Here is a 15,921-nt window from a genome sequence, read left to right as displayed (position 1 = left end):
TGACTGGCCCATAAACAGCTAATGGCCCCATTTCTGCTAATTAAGGAAACTTTACAGTGTGTTTAAATGTGTGTTTCTGTCTTGGTTCCAGGAGGAAAATCCACGGAGAACAAAGCAGAGGTGGGAGGAAAGCTACGTCCGCTGCCACCACCTCCGTAGAGTCTGAAACCAAGCTGACGGAGATCTCTCTGAGCTGCAGTCCGAGCGCTGCTCATCTCTTAAGACGTCTTGGAAACAGTCGAACAAACAAACTGCTTCAATCAGCTCGGATTTCCTGAGCAGCCCGACATCTTTCCCTTCCCTCGTTTTCCTAAACAACCTGAGGAAGAACTTTCCTGGTCCGACCCCAGCGATGCTTCCCTTCATCCCCTGCCCCCTCCTCGTCCTCCTCCTGGCTGCTCCCGCCCTCCTGACCCCATCAACCTCACGGGAGTTACAGGTCAGAGGTCAAAGGGCGGCGAGGGACACCAAGCAGGACTCCATCAAGGTGAGCCGTTGGCTGGTTGGGTGAGAGGTGAAGCATGTAGAGATGATTGACAGGTTATTCGAAACGCCCTCCACTTTAAAATGCATCTGAATTTAAGGAGCACGTCCATCAAAGGACTCAGCCATGACAGCATTCATCTGAAGAAGTGAAGACAAGCTGAGCCTGCTCCTCCTCCTCCTCCTCCTCCTCCTCCTCCTCCTCCTCCTCCTCCTCACAGAGTACAAAAAACACTGAAGTTTCTTTAATTTCATGTAAAATATGTTTGTTTTTTTTCATCTGGACCTTTTTTACAGTCAGATTTATGATAAAATTTTTCATTAGTATTGTTGCGGTTGTTATCACTGTTACTCTGCCTGCAATGCATTTTGGGTCATGGTGATACAGCAGCTGTGTTTGGGTTGAAAGCAGCGCTCAGAGAAGCTTCGTGTGACGTTTTGTTGCAGCATATTTGATGGACGTGCTGACTGTGAGCTGCTTTGGATGAATGAATGTTATGTAGTGCAATATTCAGGATTGGGGTGCAGCAGGTAACCCACTGAGATACTAAGGTTGACTTCACCTGTTGTCATTGCTGCAGGTGGTGATCTCAGAGGGCTGCGCCACTCAGGGCGATTCATCTGATGTCAGCCAGGGAGGTAAAACCTGCAGTGAAGACCTGAACAGAACTAAAACAAATGCATTTTTCATCAGTGTTGGTCTGAGCGGTTCTGACTCCTCAAACAAAAGTTTCCTCCTCCTCCTCGTCACCTTAATTCAGCCTGCTCCTCTCTTTTTTTCTCAGGGAAGGAGATCGACCTGACTCCCGGCTCTCCTCTGGTCCTGACCCACAAGATCAAACTGGTTCCGTCGGGTTCAGATTCAGGATCCGGGTCTTGTGGTTGTGAGACAGAGTTTGCTGCCCTGCGGGAGCGTCTGGAGAGGCTGGAGAGGGAGGTGTCAGCCCTCAGGGAGAAATGTGGAGGAGCCGAGGGAGGCTGCTGCACCTCCAAGGAGAGCAAAGGTAGTGTCGGCTATTCACGACTGAATAAACAACAAAGTTAAAGAGTGAAGTTTTTTAAACAGAATCAGAATCAGAATCAGAATCAGATTCTGAGCTGAACAGTGAGCTGAATGTGCAGCTCCGCTCGGCTTCACGGAGGTTTAAAGTGACTTTCAGCTCGTTGTTTATCCGTCTGGACACGACGGCGCTCGTCGCCTCGCTTCTAGAGAAGCTGTAAAATAAGCAGAACTCTTCCCACTCTGTCAGAAAACGGTGCGTCGCTCCGAGAAGCTGATTGAGAAAATACGTTTTTAGGAGCTTTAATCTTTGTTACGTTTGCCCAGACCAGTGAGAGAACCAAAAAGAGGTTTGGGGGCCCTCAGGGGCCCCGTGATTTTCCATCATATAAATCCAAAGTTAATCGCTTCAATATAAAGATAATCATGCCTTCTTTAAGGCTTTCCAGTAAAGTCTTAACAGACCAATAAATGAACCATAAAGCATTCAAAACAAAACTTTTCCCAACATGTTGATGTTGTAAATAAAATAAACCTCAAGTCTGTCGTTTCTGGTATGTTGTTTAACTGCCTGATCACACAGGAAAGCACTGCGAGACGAAGCTATGGGGACAAAACAACAGATAAATACCAGCCAGTCCCATCGGGAACGAGTAAATAATGTTCCTCTCCGTGTTGTTATTGTGTCTCATGAAAACGAGAACTAAGTAGCTTTGAAAAATAAAACATTTACGACATTAATTCCTCCGTCATGAACCCACATTTCTCTCCAAAACCACCCAAAGTTATCTGAACTACTAGTACGTGTGAAGGAAAGGTTGCAGTCATAGTTTTTAAAGCTGACCACAGTCGTCCTGACCACTGTTAGCCACGTGCTGCACCATGCCAACAAACACTAACACACACCTGGTCATGTGACCTGGGAGAACTCAGGCATCAGGAGAAAACCAGGAGAACCCAGACTAGAACCTCATTCCCACCAGCTGGGTGCAAATTAGCAAATGCTAGCATGCTAACACACTGAACTAAGATGGTGATGAACATTTTACCTGCTAAACATCAGCATGTTAGCATCGTTACCGTGAGCAGGTTAGCATGCTGACATTAGCATCTGCTGTGCTGCTAGCGTAGCTGTCGACTGTTCTCTCATTTTTAAGCTCGTCATCAGTGTGTGTGTAACGTTAACGTGTGCCATCATCAATAAAGATCTTTTTGGATAATTCCTCCAGGAAAGCTTGTCTGACGTTTTCATCCAACTTACAGTTTTGTCCTGATGGTGGCGCTAGAGGAGAAGCCGCTGGGACATAAAAGCACCGACTTAAAGAAATGAACACAAACTTAAACACCGACTGCCAAGTTACCCTTGAGCAAAGCAGCAGAGCGCAGCCTCGCTCACATTAACACGCCCGGCTGCTCGCTGTTGTGACTGTGTGAACTGCATGCAGAGTTTCCTCCGATGAGTAATCGTGCAGTAATAAATCTGAGCGTGGTGGATCTGACTCTGATTTACAGCTCATATATTTCTCCTCACGTCTCATCTTTCATGTCGTCGTGCTGCAGCTCTTCATTTCAGCTGGAAACACACTCATTCAGTCACAATCTGTCCAAACGCGTCTGCTTCAGCCACTTCTGTGAGTTCATATTACTTCACTGCTGCCTGTCGCTGCTTACCGCTGACTCATCCTGCATCACACACACACACACACACACACACACACACACACACAGCCAACAGATGACAAATTGATCAAGTATTTTGATATTTTTGTCGAGAGCAGAGCGAAACTCTCAGACCGTCCGTTCCCTATTTTGTCTTCTAAAATCAAAATTTACACAATCAACAACAACAAACACAAAGGAAAAGAAGAACTCTCTCATCTGTCGTCAGTAAAGTTCACCACTTTGTGAACACATGAGTGGATGAAGGAGATGAACACATGGAGCTGCCGTCAGAGAAAACAGTTTGATTATTGATGATTGATTCTGGTTTTATTTATGTTTCACAGAGTTCAGACTGTTTTAGAATCGGGGTTCTAAGTACCTCATACTTGTACTTCAGTGCAGTACGTGAGTAAACTTTGTATTTATCAATATAAATATATTGATGAAAACTAAATTATGGCCATCTATATTTAAGGTATCTATACATATAGTTTGACTAGAGATGTGCCAAAATGCCGCCAGTTTGTGTATTTTAAGCAGGAGACGAGCTCGTCTGCTGGTTTGAAAGGAGAAAACATCTTTCTGTGGATTATTATCATGTTTTGGACCAAATATTTTTACTGCAGTGGATCTTCTGGACGTTTGTTGAGTGTTATCGATCTGTGGACGTCAGCAGTGCTGTTGTGATTGTGAGCGTTTGGGGGGCGACTGGGCGATTGGTCGGAACAGTGAGGGCCAGGAGAAGATTAAGGTAGCATCTCAAGTTAAATTGTACTTTACCTAAAATGCATGTGCTCATTACCCTCCAGCCGTATTTTTAACTCTGAAGCTGGTTGTGTTTTCCGTCAGTTTTAATTTCACTTCATGTCAGATTTCTCTGACGTTCTCTGAAACATGACAGAACAGAAACATTCAATCCAACTAAAGTGCATCAAGCTGAAATACAGCAGATCGTAGAGGAGGCTGAGGTTCAGTATATCTACACAAAATGGAAATGGTGAAGTACCATTACCTCCAGACTGTACTTCAGCTCAGTACTTAAATGTAAATGTACTTAGTTACTCTGAATAAATGACTGTGCTGTCAGTTGAATTATGTTTGACAGACTAATGTGAGATACTGGCAAAGCTCAAAGCATGAGCTAACGCTGCAGTGTGTGTGTGTGTGTGTGTGTGTGTGTGTGTGTGTGTGTGTGTGTGTGTGTGTGTGTGTGTGTGTGTGTGTATCCCCTCCACTCTCTGCCCAGTGTGATCTCAGTCTGGACCTCCTCCCAGTCCGCCGCAGCTTCCCTCCGCCCTCCTCTCGACAGCACAGGGGGATAATTAGTGCTTTACAGTCGAATTAGAGGGGATTAGATGTCCACCTCCCACCAGCCCACCCCTCAAAGACTAAAGCAGGATGATCAATGAAGAGTTCTCTGACTCGTTCAAGACGTGAACTTCCATTACTGTACTGCAGCAAAGCAAAGCCTCCATCACTGCTCCGATAGACCTGAGGGTGGGGGTCAGTCCGTCGGCCCACTTTACAACCAGAGCGCTCAACGACTGGCCCCTGCTTTCATTGAGGTTTTTAATGGTCTTCAGATGTCGAAGGCTTTGATAACCACCTTAACTTTTCCTTAGCACCACCCTCAGGAGGAACGTTTTTAGCTCCACTGATTCTAAGACTAGAAGCTAAATCATCAGGCTGTTGTTGAGTCATAACAAACTCTGGAGTTCTTGGGGATTTTTGACCTTTTAAAAGGATCCATATTTATTCACTCGTGACCCCTCATCAAAGGTTATACTGAATATTTCTGAGTCTTCAGGCAAGATTGTGACCTTCTCTAATATAGATAGATAGATAGATAGATAGATAGATAGATTTTAGCTTTTATAAAACTTTAAGCTGTTGAAAACTTCAGAGTAATAGTAATAAAAGTACTATTTGACAAAAAGAAAACAACAAAAATATGACCAGATATGTACAAGAAGTGCATATTAGATGTCATCAGGTTCTACAGTAGTGTGGACTGTTGTCCACCATCATTGACTGTCTGTCCTGTTTTGTCAGCAGAAACGTCCTGACTACACAGTGTGTGCGCTGTTTTTTAACCCAGTCACAGGCTGGCAGGACAGTGTTGCACAGTGACAGACCGACTTGCCGTCAGCTTGTTCGTGACGTCTCTTCATCATCTCTTTTAACCCATCTGTCTCTCCTTCTCCTTCTTCTGCTTCAGGTGCAGGTTGCTCCATCAAACCAGAGACTGACGAGTGTCCCAATGAGTGCAGCGATCAGGGTCGCTGCGTGGACGGCAAGTGTGTCTGCTTCCCTGGTTTCAAAGGACCAGACTGCAGTCAATCCAACTGTCCCGGAAACTGCAACGACAACGGACGGTGTGTGAACGGACAGTGTGTGTGCGATCCTGGTTTCACCGGCCCCGACTGCTTGCAGAGAGGCTGCCCCGACAACTGCAACAACCGAGGCAGGTGTGTGAACGGCAGGTGTGTGTGCGACAGTGGCTTCACGGGTCCCAGCTGCTCTGATGAACTGTGTCCTGGAAACTGCAACAACAGGGGGCGCTGTGTCAACGGGCAGTGTGTGTGTAATCCTGGATTCACCGGCCCAGACTGCTCAAACAGGGCATGTCCTGACAACTGCAATGACCGTGGAAAGTGTGTAAATGGTAAATGTGTGTGTGACAGCGGCTTCACTGGTGCGGACTGCTCTGAGAATTCATGCACAGGAAACTGCAACAACAGGGGGCGCTGCATTAATGGACAGTGTGTTTGTAATCCTGGATTCGCCGGACCAGATTGCTCCAAAAAGGCCTGTCCTGATAACTGCAACAACCGCGGCAGGTGTGTCAACGGTAAATGTGTATGCGACAGCGGCTTCACTGGAGCGGACTGCTCTGAGATCGCCTGTCCTGCAAACTGTAACAACAGAGGGCGCTGTGTAAATGGAGAGTGTGTTTGCGATGATGGTTTCGGCGGCCCGGATTGCTTAGAAAGAACCTGCCCTAATGACTGCTACGACCGCGGCAGGTGTGTAAATGGTAAATGTGTGTGTGACAGCGGCTTCGCCGGTGACGACTGCTCAGAGAACTCCTGCCCAGGAAACTGCAACAACAGGGGGCGCTGTGTTAATGGACAGTGTGTTTGCAATGATGGATTCACCGGCGCAGACTGTTCCGTGAAAGCTTGTCCCAACAATTGCAACAATCGTGGGAAGTGTGTGAATGGGAAGTGTGTTTGCGACGTGGGCTTCGCTGGGCCGGACTGTGCCGCCAAAGGCTGTCCCAATAACTGCAACAACAAAGGACGGTGCGTCAAAGGGAGGTGCGTCTGCCGGCGGGGGTTCACCGGACCAGACTGCAGCCAGTGTGAGGAGGGCATGACTGGACCCAACTGTGATACCGGTGAGTTAAACCAAACAAATAAGAGAGTATTCATTCAATTTAGTCTCCTAAGTGGAACTGTGTCATGTATAGGTTGTCCCCATTCCGACCTGGTATCAGCATGTGATCTGTATCTGGATTCATCATCTGGATAATGACATCTGATCCATGATTCTTGGCATTGCGTTTGTCAGGCAGGGCTGGTGGACTTGTCAGCAGTTGGAGTTAGTTACTTTCAACTTGCTGGGGGATATTTTATTTAAGAATGTGGTCACCAAATGTGGTCTGGCTAATGTAATTCCCAATGTGTTCTGCAGTCTTACACGTGGAGTTTTCAAATCTCACAAGCAATGGAATAATAGATGAAGGTCAAACAACCTTTCTATCAAGGATGTAGTCTTTATGTAACTGAGTACTACAGAGAAACTATTTGTTCTAGAAAGCAAAATAGAATGTTTACATCAAAAGACAAAAAACAATTGTATTTGGTCATATTTTACTATACCAGAAAGTACCCTACAGTACAATCATAATGTACTTTGTGCTCAAGTTTGTGACACAATGCTGTTAATCATACATTTTCATCTTTGAGTCTGATTTGTGGTGTGCCACAAGGTTCTATTCTAGGTCCCATTTTGATTTTTTTTTTTTTTTTTTTATATATATATGCTAACCAGTGAGCAGATGATATGAAGTTTAAAAGATATTTATACGTGTACCAGACAAAACAACAACAATGAAAAGCATCTGTGTCGACAATTTATTCTATCAACAAATGGCCCTACACTACCCTGATGGTCAGTTAGAGTTGTTACACACATTAGAAAGGGCAACAATACAAGAGGCAAAACATCAATGTCTAAGATTTGTAGTACAATGCCCATGATTCATCCTCATCTGTGACACTGACCTGTGGTGTACCACAAGGCTCTATTCATGGTCCCCTTCTGTTTTCCTATGTTTCATCTTGGCCAAGTAACTAGTTTTCTGGTGTCAAGTATTGCTTCTATGCAGATGATATCCAGTTATACATCACATTTTAGCACCAAAATTTCCAACAATTTTGCATAGCTGGTTCAAATCTGAAAAGGTTAATATCACAATACACTTTAATGCTATCAAAACTTTTCTTCAAGGTGAAGGAAGCCTTCGTCATCTGATAAATCCACCCTCTATCCCCTTTGACCAGCATGTAGTGTCTTTATTCACCTGTTTTTCCCAGTCGAGGGACACTGGTAAACATGAATCCACTGTATCCCATCATGGCTGGTCCTTGATCCAGGCCTAAAACTAAAGACGTCATGAGCACCTTTAAAATGTTCCTCAGGGCACATTTGTTCTGCCAGTTTTTAGCATTTCTATGTCTCTTTTTATATCTGTTGATTTTGCTTTTATTGCAAACAGCTATGCCTGCGCTACAGAAGTGCTATATAACTTATCAAGTGTTTACTTTCTTATTTTTTTGCTTACTAACATCTGCTGCTCCATCGCAGATCGCATGGGAACGATCTTTTTCTGGCAAGAAATCTGCAAAAAGCCTATAAAATCACACATTTCCTCCACAGTGGCCGTGTTTAAATATCCCTTTCCAGCGAGTTTGGCTTTGTTTTTCCTCATGTGGACTTGTGGTTTATAACATCAGGGAGAACACTTTACATGTTTGGTATGTAAGCAGGGCTTGAATATCCCAGATGCTTTGCTTTAGTGTAATATCTCTTCACATAATAACGTAATGGGTCTCACACACGAAAGCAGACAGTTTGTCATTTCTGGGAGGATGTAGTTGATAAAATGTTTTACAGACTTTGGAAATGTTTTGCCATGAAAGTGAACTGAACATGTCAGTCATGAGGAGTGTTTGTCATGACTCATTTAACACCTGCGTTTCCATCTTAATTATCTGATCATTTCCTCCCTGACACACTCTCATTTTTCTATATTGAGGAAACTTCCCTTCACTTAGCTAGTTTGATGCATCGTGATTTGCAGAGTGACTCGTGTCGTTTGCCTCTTCACACTGTTTTGTTGTTTTTGTTGTTGCCAGGCTACGTTAGCGTATTAGCTCGTCTGTTTGGAGCTGGTTCGACTGACAGAACTGTTTCATTAACGGAGCAGCAGGATCCAGAAGTGCTGCCCATAAAACCCCTCTGACTGCTGTGTAACGGCTTTCTGTGCAGCCTGAGGCTCAAACAGGAAGTGAAGTGTTTTCCCAAATGTACCTGACCTCTGATTGGACTTTTGCTTTTTTGGAGTCCCACAATCTGACGCCCCATGACAGGGAGAGAAAGTGAGATAAGTGACCAGCAGCAACTGTTGAGTACGTTTCCATCCACCTGTTTTCATGCACATTTTGAATGTGTTTTATTAGCATAGCCAGGATTTTAGAAACCGGGACATCGTTAGTGCAGGGTACCCCACGTTGACCTCCGCCTCAGAAAACTCACAAAGGTCTGAAAGTCTGTTGGCAAAACAGTCAGTTCTGTCTGTTTATCTATTTCACTGGCTCAAACGGATGGATTGTCGTTAAACATTCATGGTTCCTGCAGGTTGAATCCAGCTAGTTTTTCCTCTAGCATCAATACAAAGTTGACATTTGTGGTTTCGAGTGAAATATCTCAACATCTATTGGCAGGATTGTCCTGAAATTCTGGTTCAGACGTTCATGTCCGACTCAAGATGAATTGTAAGAACGTTTGTGAACTCTGGACTTTTCATCTGGAACCATCTTATGGTTATCTGCCAAACAGTATTGTTATCGCGGGCATGTTAGCATCCTGACATTAGCATTTAGCTCAAAGTACTTTTGTGTCTATTTAAAACTTAAATTCACAAGAAAATACCAAAAATATCACCTCACTGTCCACAATGGTTGATACTAGTGATGGAATGTAACTAAGCACATTTACTCAAGTACTGTAAAAGCATAATATGGCCTCTTTAAGTACAAATTTGAGGTACTTGTACTTTACTTGAGTATTTCCATTTTAGGCATCTTCACACTTCTACTCCACTACATCTCAGAGGTAAATACTGTGCCTTTTATTTATTCATCTGTCAGCTTTAGTTACTAGTTACTTTTACAATTACAGTCATTCACACCCTCCGTGTCCAGTGAAAACCACGTATCTCCAGATGTGTTGAAGTTATCCTTTGTCTTGAGAAAATTCTTAAGTTAAACACACAATGCTAAACTCTTTAAAAAGCCTCTTGGATCAGCTGAAAATGCATCGTCACAAAGCTGAAAACAGGCTGTTGTTCTGAAACATGAGATGTAAGAGTAACATTGTACTGCACTGTGAGTACTTTGACTTTCATACTTATGTTTTTGATATATTTCTATGTGCACATGTGAGCGTGTTTGGTCGTCAGCCACACGCCTGCTTCTTTCTCCGCTCAGTTCGTATATGAAATGCATGCTGGATTCAGTAATCGGTTACGGGAAGCATCACGTCAGGCTCTCAGTGACCCGCTGAGCAGTGAATTTTTCAGCACTAATTTTATGAGAAGGCCGAGCAGTAAAACAAATCTGTGAATTATTATCGAGTATGCCCTCGCTGTGTGCAGTCATACATCAGCTGCGTGGCTCTGCCAGCCTGAGAGCTTCGTGTGTCAGCATGAGGTTTATTGAACTGCACTTTATGGAAAAGGCTGATGTATATGAAATGTAGATAGAACATGACAGAAAATGAGTGTTTCTCCTGGTGAAACTGCTTCATAAAACATCATAAACCTGTGATAACCGGTGCCTGCTGCTCGAGGAGGGCCTTTCTGCGTGGAGTTTGCATGTTCTCCCCGTGTTCACCTGGGGTATCCTCCGTAAAAATATATACCCCCACTAAAAACATGCAAGAAGATCACCACCTGACCAATGGTGACACAGAAGAATGGGTCCCCGGGCGCCGGTCTGGCTGCCCACCGCTCCTGGTCTGCCGCGGAGGAAGGACGACCAGGATGGGTCAAAGGCGGAAGACAAATTTCACCTCCGTGTGCTGTGTGCGCGTGTGTGTGACAATAAAGGGGAATGTCTCCCCCTGATTCTTCTTCTTCTTCTTCTTCTTCTTCATAAACCTCCTGAATGCTTCATTCAACATGTGACATGTTACCAGGTAAATGTAGTGTTAACAAGCATCTATTTCTTCATGAATCCAGCAGACGGAGCAGCGTGTCGTCACCTGATGAAAGTGCTTTGACCCTCCACCAGCTCCTTGGGGAAATCTCTTTCAGATTGTGTCATTCTTGTCTTTTTATGGAGATCTTAAAGATATTCATCCACCTCTCCCTGATCTTAGCGCAGGCCGCTGTGGCTGCATTACCATGATCCTTAATGAGAAAAACATCTTCTCCGTCTGAACTGTTTCATTTTCAAGCAGCAGATCAGATAGAACAGTTTGTTTTATTGTTGGGGTGCCAGCGCGTAACGATTGATGGAGGCTGATGCCAAAGGGTTTCGTAAGGTGCACGTCTCAATTTCAGCTAAATTGAGCCTTCAGCAGAAGTGGAAGCCCGCTGGTTCATTTGTTCCACTGCATCAATCACACGAGGAAGAAAGAGACACGATGGAGAGAAACTCAGGAAGAAAAACGACTTGTTTGCCTTCTTCTGCAGCAGGGGAGCATATCTGAACGTACAGTCTGATTAATGCAGAGCAGTTTTCATTCAACTTTTAGCTTTTTGACGAGCCAATGAGTGAGTTAGGATGGAGCAGCTGTAACCAATGGAAGAGCAGGAGTTACTGTTACAAGTTTGACGGGGTTGCATTTTGGTTTTTTATGAAGATGCGACAAAGGTTGATGGAAACAAGTCAGCTCATCCTGCTCCTCCACAGAAAACTCTGGCCAAACACCCAAAAACCAAAATGTGTTTTTGATGCTGTGTGTCTTCAGCTGATCACGTGAATTTCTGTAAATTAAATCACAACAGTTGCCCCAGACTCCTTTTAAAAATAACAGAATTTTGTGAGTTGTTGAGTTAGGAGACAATTTCCAAACTTTGTGAAATTCTGTCTACAACAAAGTCTTTTTTATTTGTCCCCTTTTTTAAGTAAAAAAAAGAGTACTTTTACTTTTTTAGAGTAAAAAATACAGTCAGTTAATGTGTTGCAGTATCAGCATGAAGGCTACTCAATGACTAGATAATTGATCTTGTTAACAGGAGGTCAGCTGCTCAGGTGAATGCAACATGTGACAAACACAGTTATTTCTTACAGAATATTGTTCATTTCCATCTGTTTTGCTTTCATTTTTCATGTAGTTCTGTTGAGTGGTGTATCTCTTGGTGCTCTCATGGCATCGAACGCATCATCATCGGTAATTAGAGGCTTGTGTCTTTCAGTCTTCTCGCTTGCTCGCTCTATACGCAACCTGTATTTTATGTTAGTTATGTAAATATCTGTATGCTGTGTAGCCTACAGCGTGTTTCTGTAAGACTCAGACACAATGTGATCCAGACTACCTCCAGGCGACACGTGACACCTCGCATTAAGGTGTTTTTACTTACCCTGATAACGTTCCTGGGATTGCGTTTCAATATTAGGTGTGAATGGTGTGGAAAAGTTTGTTGGAGAAGTAGTAAATCTCACCTGTTTATCTCCTTTTTTGGTTTATTGGCACCACAACAATAAAACAAGCTGTTCTATCTGATCTTCTGCTTGAAAATGAAACAGTTCAGACGGAGAAGATGTTTTTGTCATTAATGGGTGACATCCAGGCTCATGACTTTGGAGCCACAGCAGACTGGCCTCAGATCAGGGAAAGGGAGCTGAAGAGTGAATATACATCCGTCAGGTGAACACAAACACGACTCCTGGAGGACGACCGTGCTGCTCTGTGTGGATGTGGAGGAAGACTAAAATGGACTCGTATATTTTAATCATGCTTTGCTTTGAGAAAATTAAGCGTCATCATGTCGAGATGGAAAATTTTGTCCTTCTCGCCTGATCCATGTTAACCACTGTGCATCCACCGCTGCTACTTTGGTGCATAATGGTCACGACAGACAGAGTGAGAAAAAGAAAGAAGTGCTGCAAGTCAAGAATCCCAAGTGTCAAAGAGAAACATGCGATAAAGATCCGTAAAAGAAATGTGTTTTCAATCACACAGCGTGTAAGGGATGGATAACATTAGCTTCCCAGTGACGATGTGTCTCTGTCTCTGCAGTCATGTCAGGTGTGTCTCAGCTCATCACTCGGGACATCACAGAGACGTCTGTCACTCTGGTCTGGACTCCACCGCCCGTCCAGTACGAGACCTACCACATCACCTTCACCAGCCAGGTACGAGCCTGAGAACACGGCCTGCCGGTCACTGCACGTCTCTTTCCTCTCGCCTCTTTGCTTTCATGCAGTCGAGTCTTAAAGTGTTTCGGTGAACTTGCATACACATCAGCTGAAATGTCTGCGTCGGCGTTTTCAGCTCTACAAGGATTTAGTTTTTTGTTTTATGGTGGCATTTCTATGCCTTTGTTAGATGGAAGCAGGGACCCCTAATGGGCTCCAAGACCATCTTGATTCAACACTTGCACCTTGTGAACACTGTTAAACTATATACACAGACTCTAAATGTTCTAATCCTCATTAACAGCTCTCTAAAAACAAAGATGCAACAATGTGAAACATAAAATCAGAGCAAAAACGACTTTCTTGAAGATAAAAGATGAAAAGTGATTTCAGAGAAGATGATCTTTCGTGTGCAGACCTGAATTTGACTTCATGATCTTGACTCGTGAAGAAGTCTGAGTCTAGTGCTGCTGTTCACAGTGCAAAACACACACTCACACACACACACACACACACACACACACACACACAGATATAATTCAGACAGCAGATGTATTTGTTGACAGTCGTGGCGCAACACCAAAAGTGGTCGCCGTCCCAGCGTTCAGGAGGTCAGAGTCATGTTGAGAGGACGGAGAAGAACGTAAAAACTGTTGCTGAAATTTACTCAAGACCCTCAAGAGAGTTTTAAAAAATGAGGACGAGCTCTGCAGAATCATAAAATGACCTCATACGGCCTGAGATGATAAACAACAAACCCATCTGACCTTTGACCTCCAGATGATACGACCGGAGCTCTTCCTCTGAGGCCTGTTTGTGTTCATGAAAATTCAAATCGCAGGTGGCAAAAAGTCCCATTCAAAGAGCCGTCAGGTGGAATTACTGAGGAGAACTCTGTAACTGGATGTCAGGTTAATGTAATTCACTGTATCCTTTCCATCACAACAAGAGCAACAGCGTCCATGAAATCCCAGAAAGGCCTGAAAAGATGAAAAACAGTGAAGTCAACGAGGATTCAGCAGCTTCCAGGATTAATTTCCTCCACAAACACTGATTCAGAACATCCAGTGAGATTCATCTAAGAACCCCGAAGAGGATTTGCAGCACAGATGTTCTTCAGTAAATCACCTCAGGACTCTAACAGATGTTTTAGGGCCAAAACTCAGAACTCCAAGTCGGTGTGTGAGTGCTATTTTTACTGAAAACGCTGACATTGTACAATAGTATTCATAGTATTGTTCATGTTTTGTAGGTTTAGACGCGGGAGAATAGTTCAAGGAGTAGTTCAATACTTTGGCAAATTAAATTTTTGCTTTCATGTTTGTGTCACCTGACAAACGTCCAGTAATCCTTTAGCTCTGGTTTTGGTCTCCTCCAGCTCCTCAGGGAAATATCCGTCTCTTTAGCGGCTAAATGCTCCACCATGTTCACCAGCTCGTCTCTGACTGTCTGTCTGCCGCTCAGCAGGTAGCAAACTGAGGATTTAAATGAAAAGCCAGATAAGACGGACACACGACAGATCGTTTCAGAAGGTGCTTAAAGAGAGCAGAACTGGACAGTGAGTGGTGGCAGCAGGTCGTGTTGGATAGAAATGGAGAAGTTTGTCATTTCCATGACAGACGCCAGAAAAAATGATCTGTGAAATTGACTTCATGTCCCAGAGGGGATCTCTGGGCACCGTAAACGGTCAACTACAGCAGGATTTTATGGCATTTCAGTGACTCTGAACACTGGATGCTGGCTTAAGAGCAAAGTGCCACTTTCATGTTTCCGTGACGTAAACTGAAGCTTCTAGTCTTTTTAACAGGCTCAAAAACACTCATTTAAAAACATTAAAGCTGAAGTAAACGTAGATAAAACTGTAACTTTCAGCTCCTTCATCTGTCAGCCACCAAACTCTGAGCATGAAACTGTTTGAAAACATTTCAAAAATCCAAGTTTCATGTAAAGTTTTAAAATGTTGAAAATAACGTCGGTACGTCGGGAGAGTTGTGGGGTTTTTGGACAGAAGGAAGGTAAAACATTTCTGGGTTACAAATCAAGTTACAATAGTTTGAAGGATCATTTTCATCAACTTTTTGCAGATGAGATCCAATAAATCTAATTAGGATAAGTGTCAGGAGGGCAGAGATCTCTACAGGCTTTGAAGTGATCCTCACGGACTCCATCAAATCCACGGAAAAGAATCTGGACTCCTTTTAGTTTAACATTTCTGACCACAGCGTGTGCGTGTTTGTATCTTTCCCCCGTTATCCAAACCAGGACTTAATTACTCAGCAACTCGAGAGGTTTTTCCTCAGTTCTGTGGAAGCCAAAGGAGAGCTTCAAATGTTCATGAAAAACACTTCATCCTGAATATTACACACACACGGGTCACCGAACGAGCAGCAGACCTCATTCACGTCACTGCTTCACATGATACTCGAACACGATCGAGGGTCAGGGAGCAGAAAGAGAAACGAGAGACGGATTCACGTAAAGGAATAATTCTAAAAGCAACAAACGTATCACAAATTTTACGTGTTTGACTTCAGTCTGCACAAACAGTCCGAAAGGAAGCCAACAAGGAGCAAAATAAACTTTACTGTCTTTGTCCTCGCACACAACAAAACTGTAGTCTCACCATCCCAAAATGAGATTCAAATGATAAAAATCCACAATGAATAACTGTCAAATCGGTGCACAAAATAAATAAAAAAACAACATCAAAGGAAGTGAAGGTTCCAGGTTCCAACAAGGAAACCTGAAATTTGGTCCCTGCAGAGAAACAGACAGCAGACGTCAACAAAACCAAAGTGTGTCTGAGCTGATCCACTAAATAAATTAGTCAGTATTTATGAAGTGAATCTCTCACAAACGTCCGGATGTTCACAATGTTTCCTGTTGGTTTATGCAGACGTGAAACTGTTTGTGCTCACAGATCAACAGACAGCGACGGCCTGGACGCCATGACGCTGCCACTGAATCAAGCCTGTTTGTATAAGACACATTTAGGAGGCGGCAGCAGCCAGAAACACGCAACGATGGAGGCACATTCACTCTGAATCCTCTAAATAACCAAACAGGACAAATAAATGTTTTCTGACAGGATAGAAAACAAGCTGAAGGACGGACGCACAGGTC

At 43.7% G+C, this 15,921-nt stretch overlaps 1 protein-coding gene across 1 annotated transcript in view; it reads left to right on the top strand.

Annotated features, from left to right (window-relative positions):
• Window positions 1-255: 255 nt before the first annotated feature.
• LOC143335299 (tenascin-like) overlaps window positions 256-15,921 on the top strand; it is a 36,231-nt gene continuing 20,565 nt past the window's right edge. Inside the window, exons 1-7 of the mRNA XM_076754599.1 lie at window positions 256-487; window positions 1,065-1,122; window positions 1,269-1,487; window positions 5,364-5,774; window positions 5,868-5,985; window positions 6,172-6,545; window positions 12,680-12,795. Of these exons, the coding sequence (XP_076610714.1) occupies window positions 353-487; window positions 1,065-1,122; window positions 1,269-1,487; window positions 5,364-5,774; window positions 5,868-5,985; window positions 6,172-6,545; window positions 12,680-12,795 (1,431 nt within the window). The 5' untranslated portion in view covers window positions 256-352. The remainder of the gene's footprint in view (window positions 488-1,064; window positions 1,123-1,268; window positions 1,488-5,363; window positions 5,775-5,867; window positions 5,986-6,171; window positions 6,546-12,679; window positions 12,796-15,921) is intronic.

The sequence above is a fragment of the Chaetodon auriga genome, chromosome 17, assembly GCF_051107435.1.
Source record: "Chaetodon auriga isolate fChaAug3 chromosome 17, fChaAug3.hap1, whole genome shotgun sequence".
Classification (NCBI taxonomy): domain Eukaryota; kingdom Metazoa; phylum Chordata; class Actinopteri; order Chaetodontiformes; family Chaetodontidae; genus Chaetodon; species Chaetodon auriga.
Note: the sequence above shows the minus strand (reverse complement) of the source record. Positions and strands in the feature narration are given on the sequence as shown.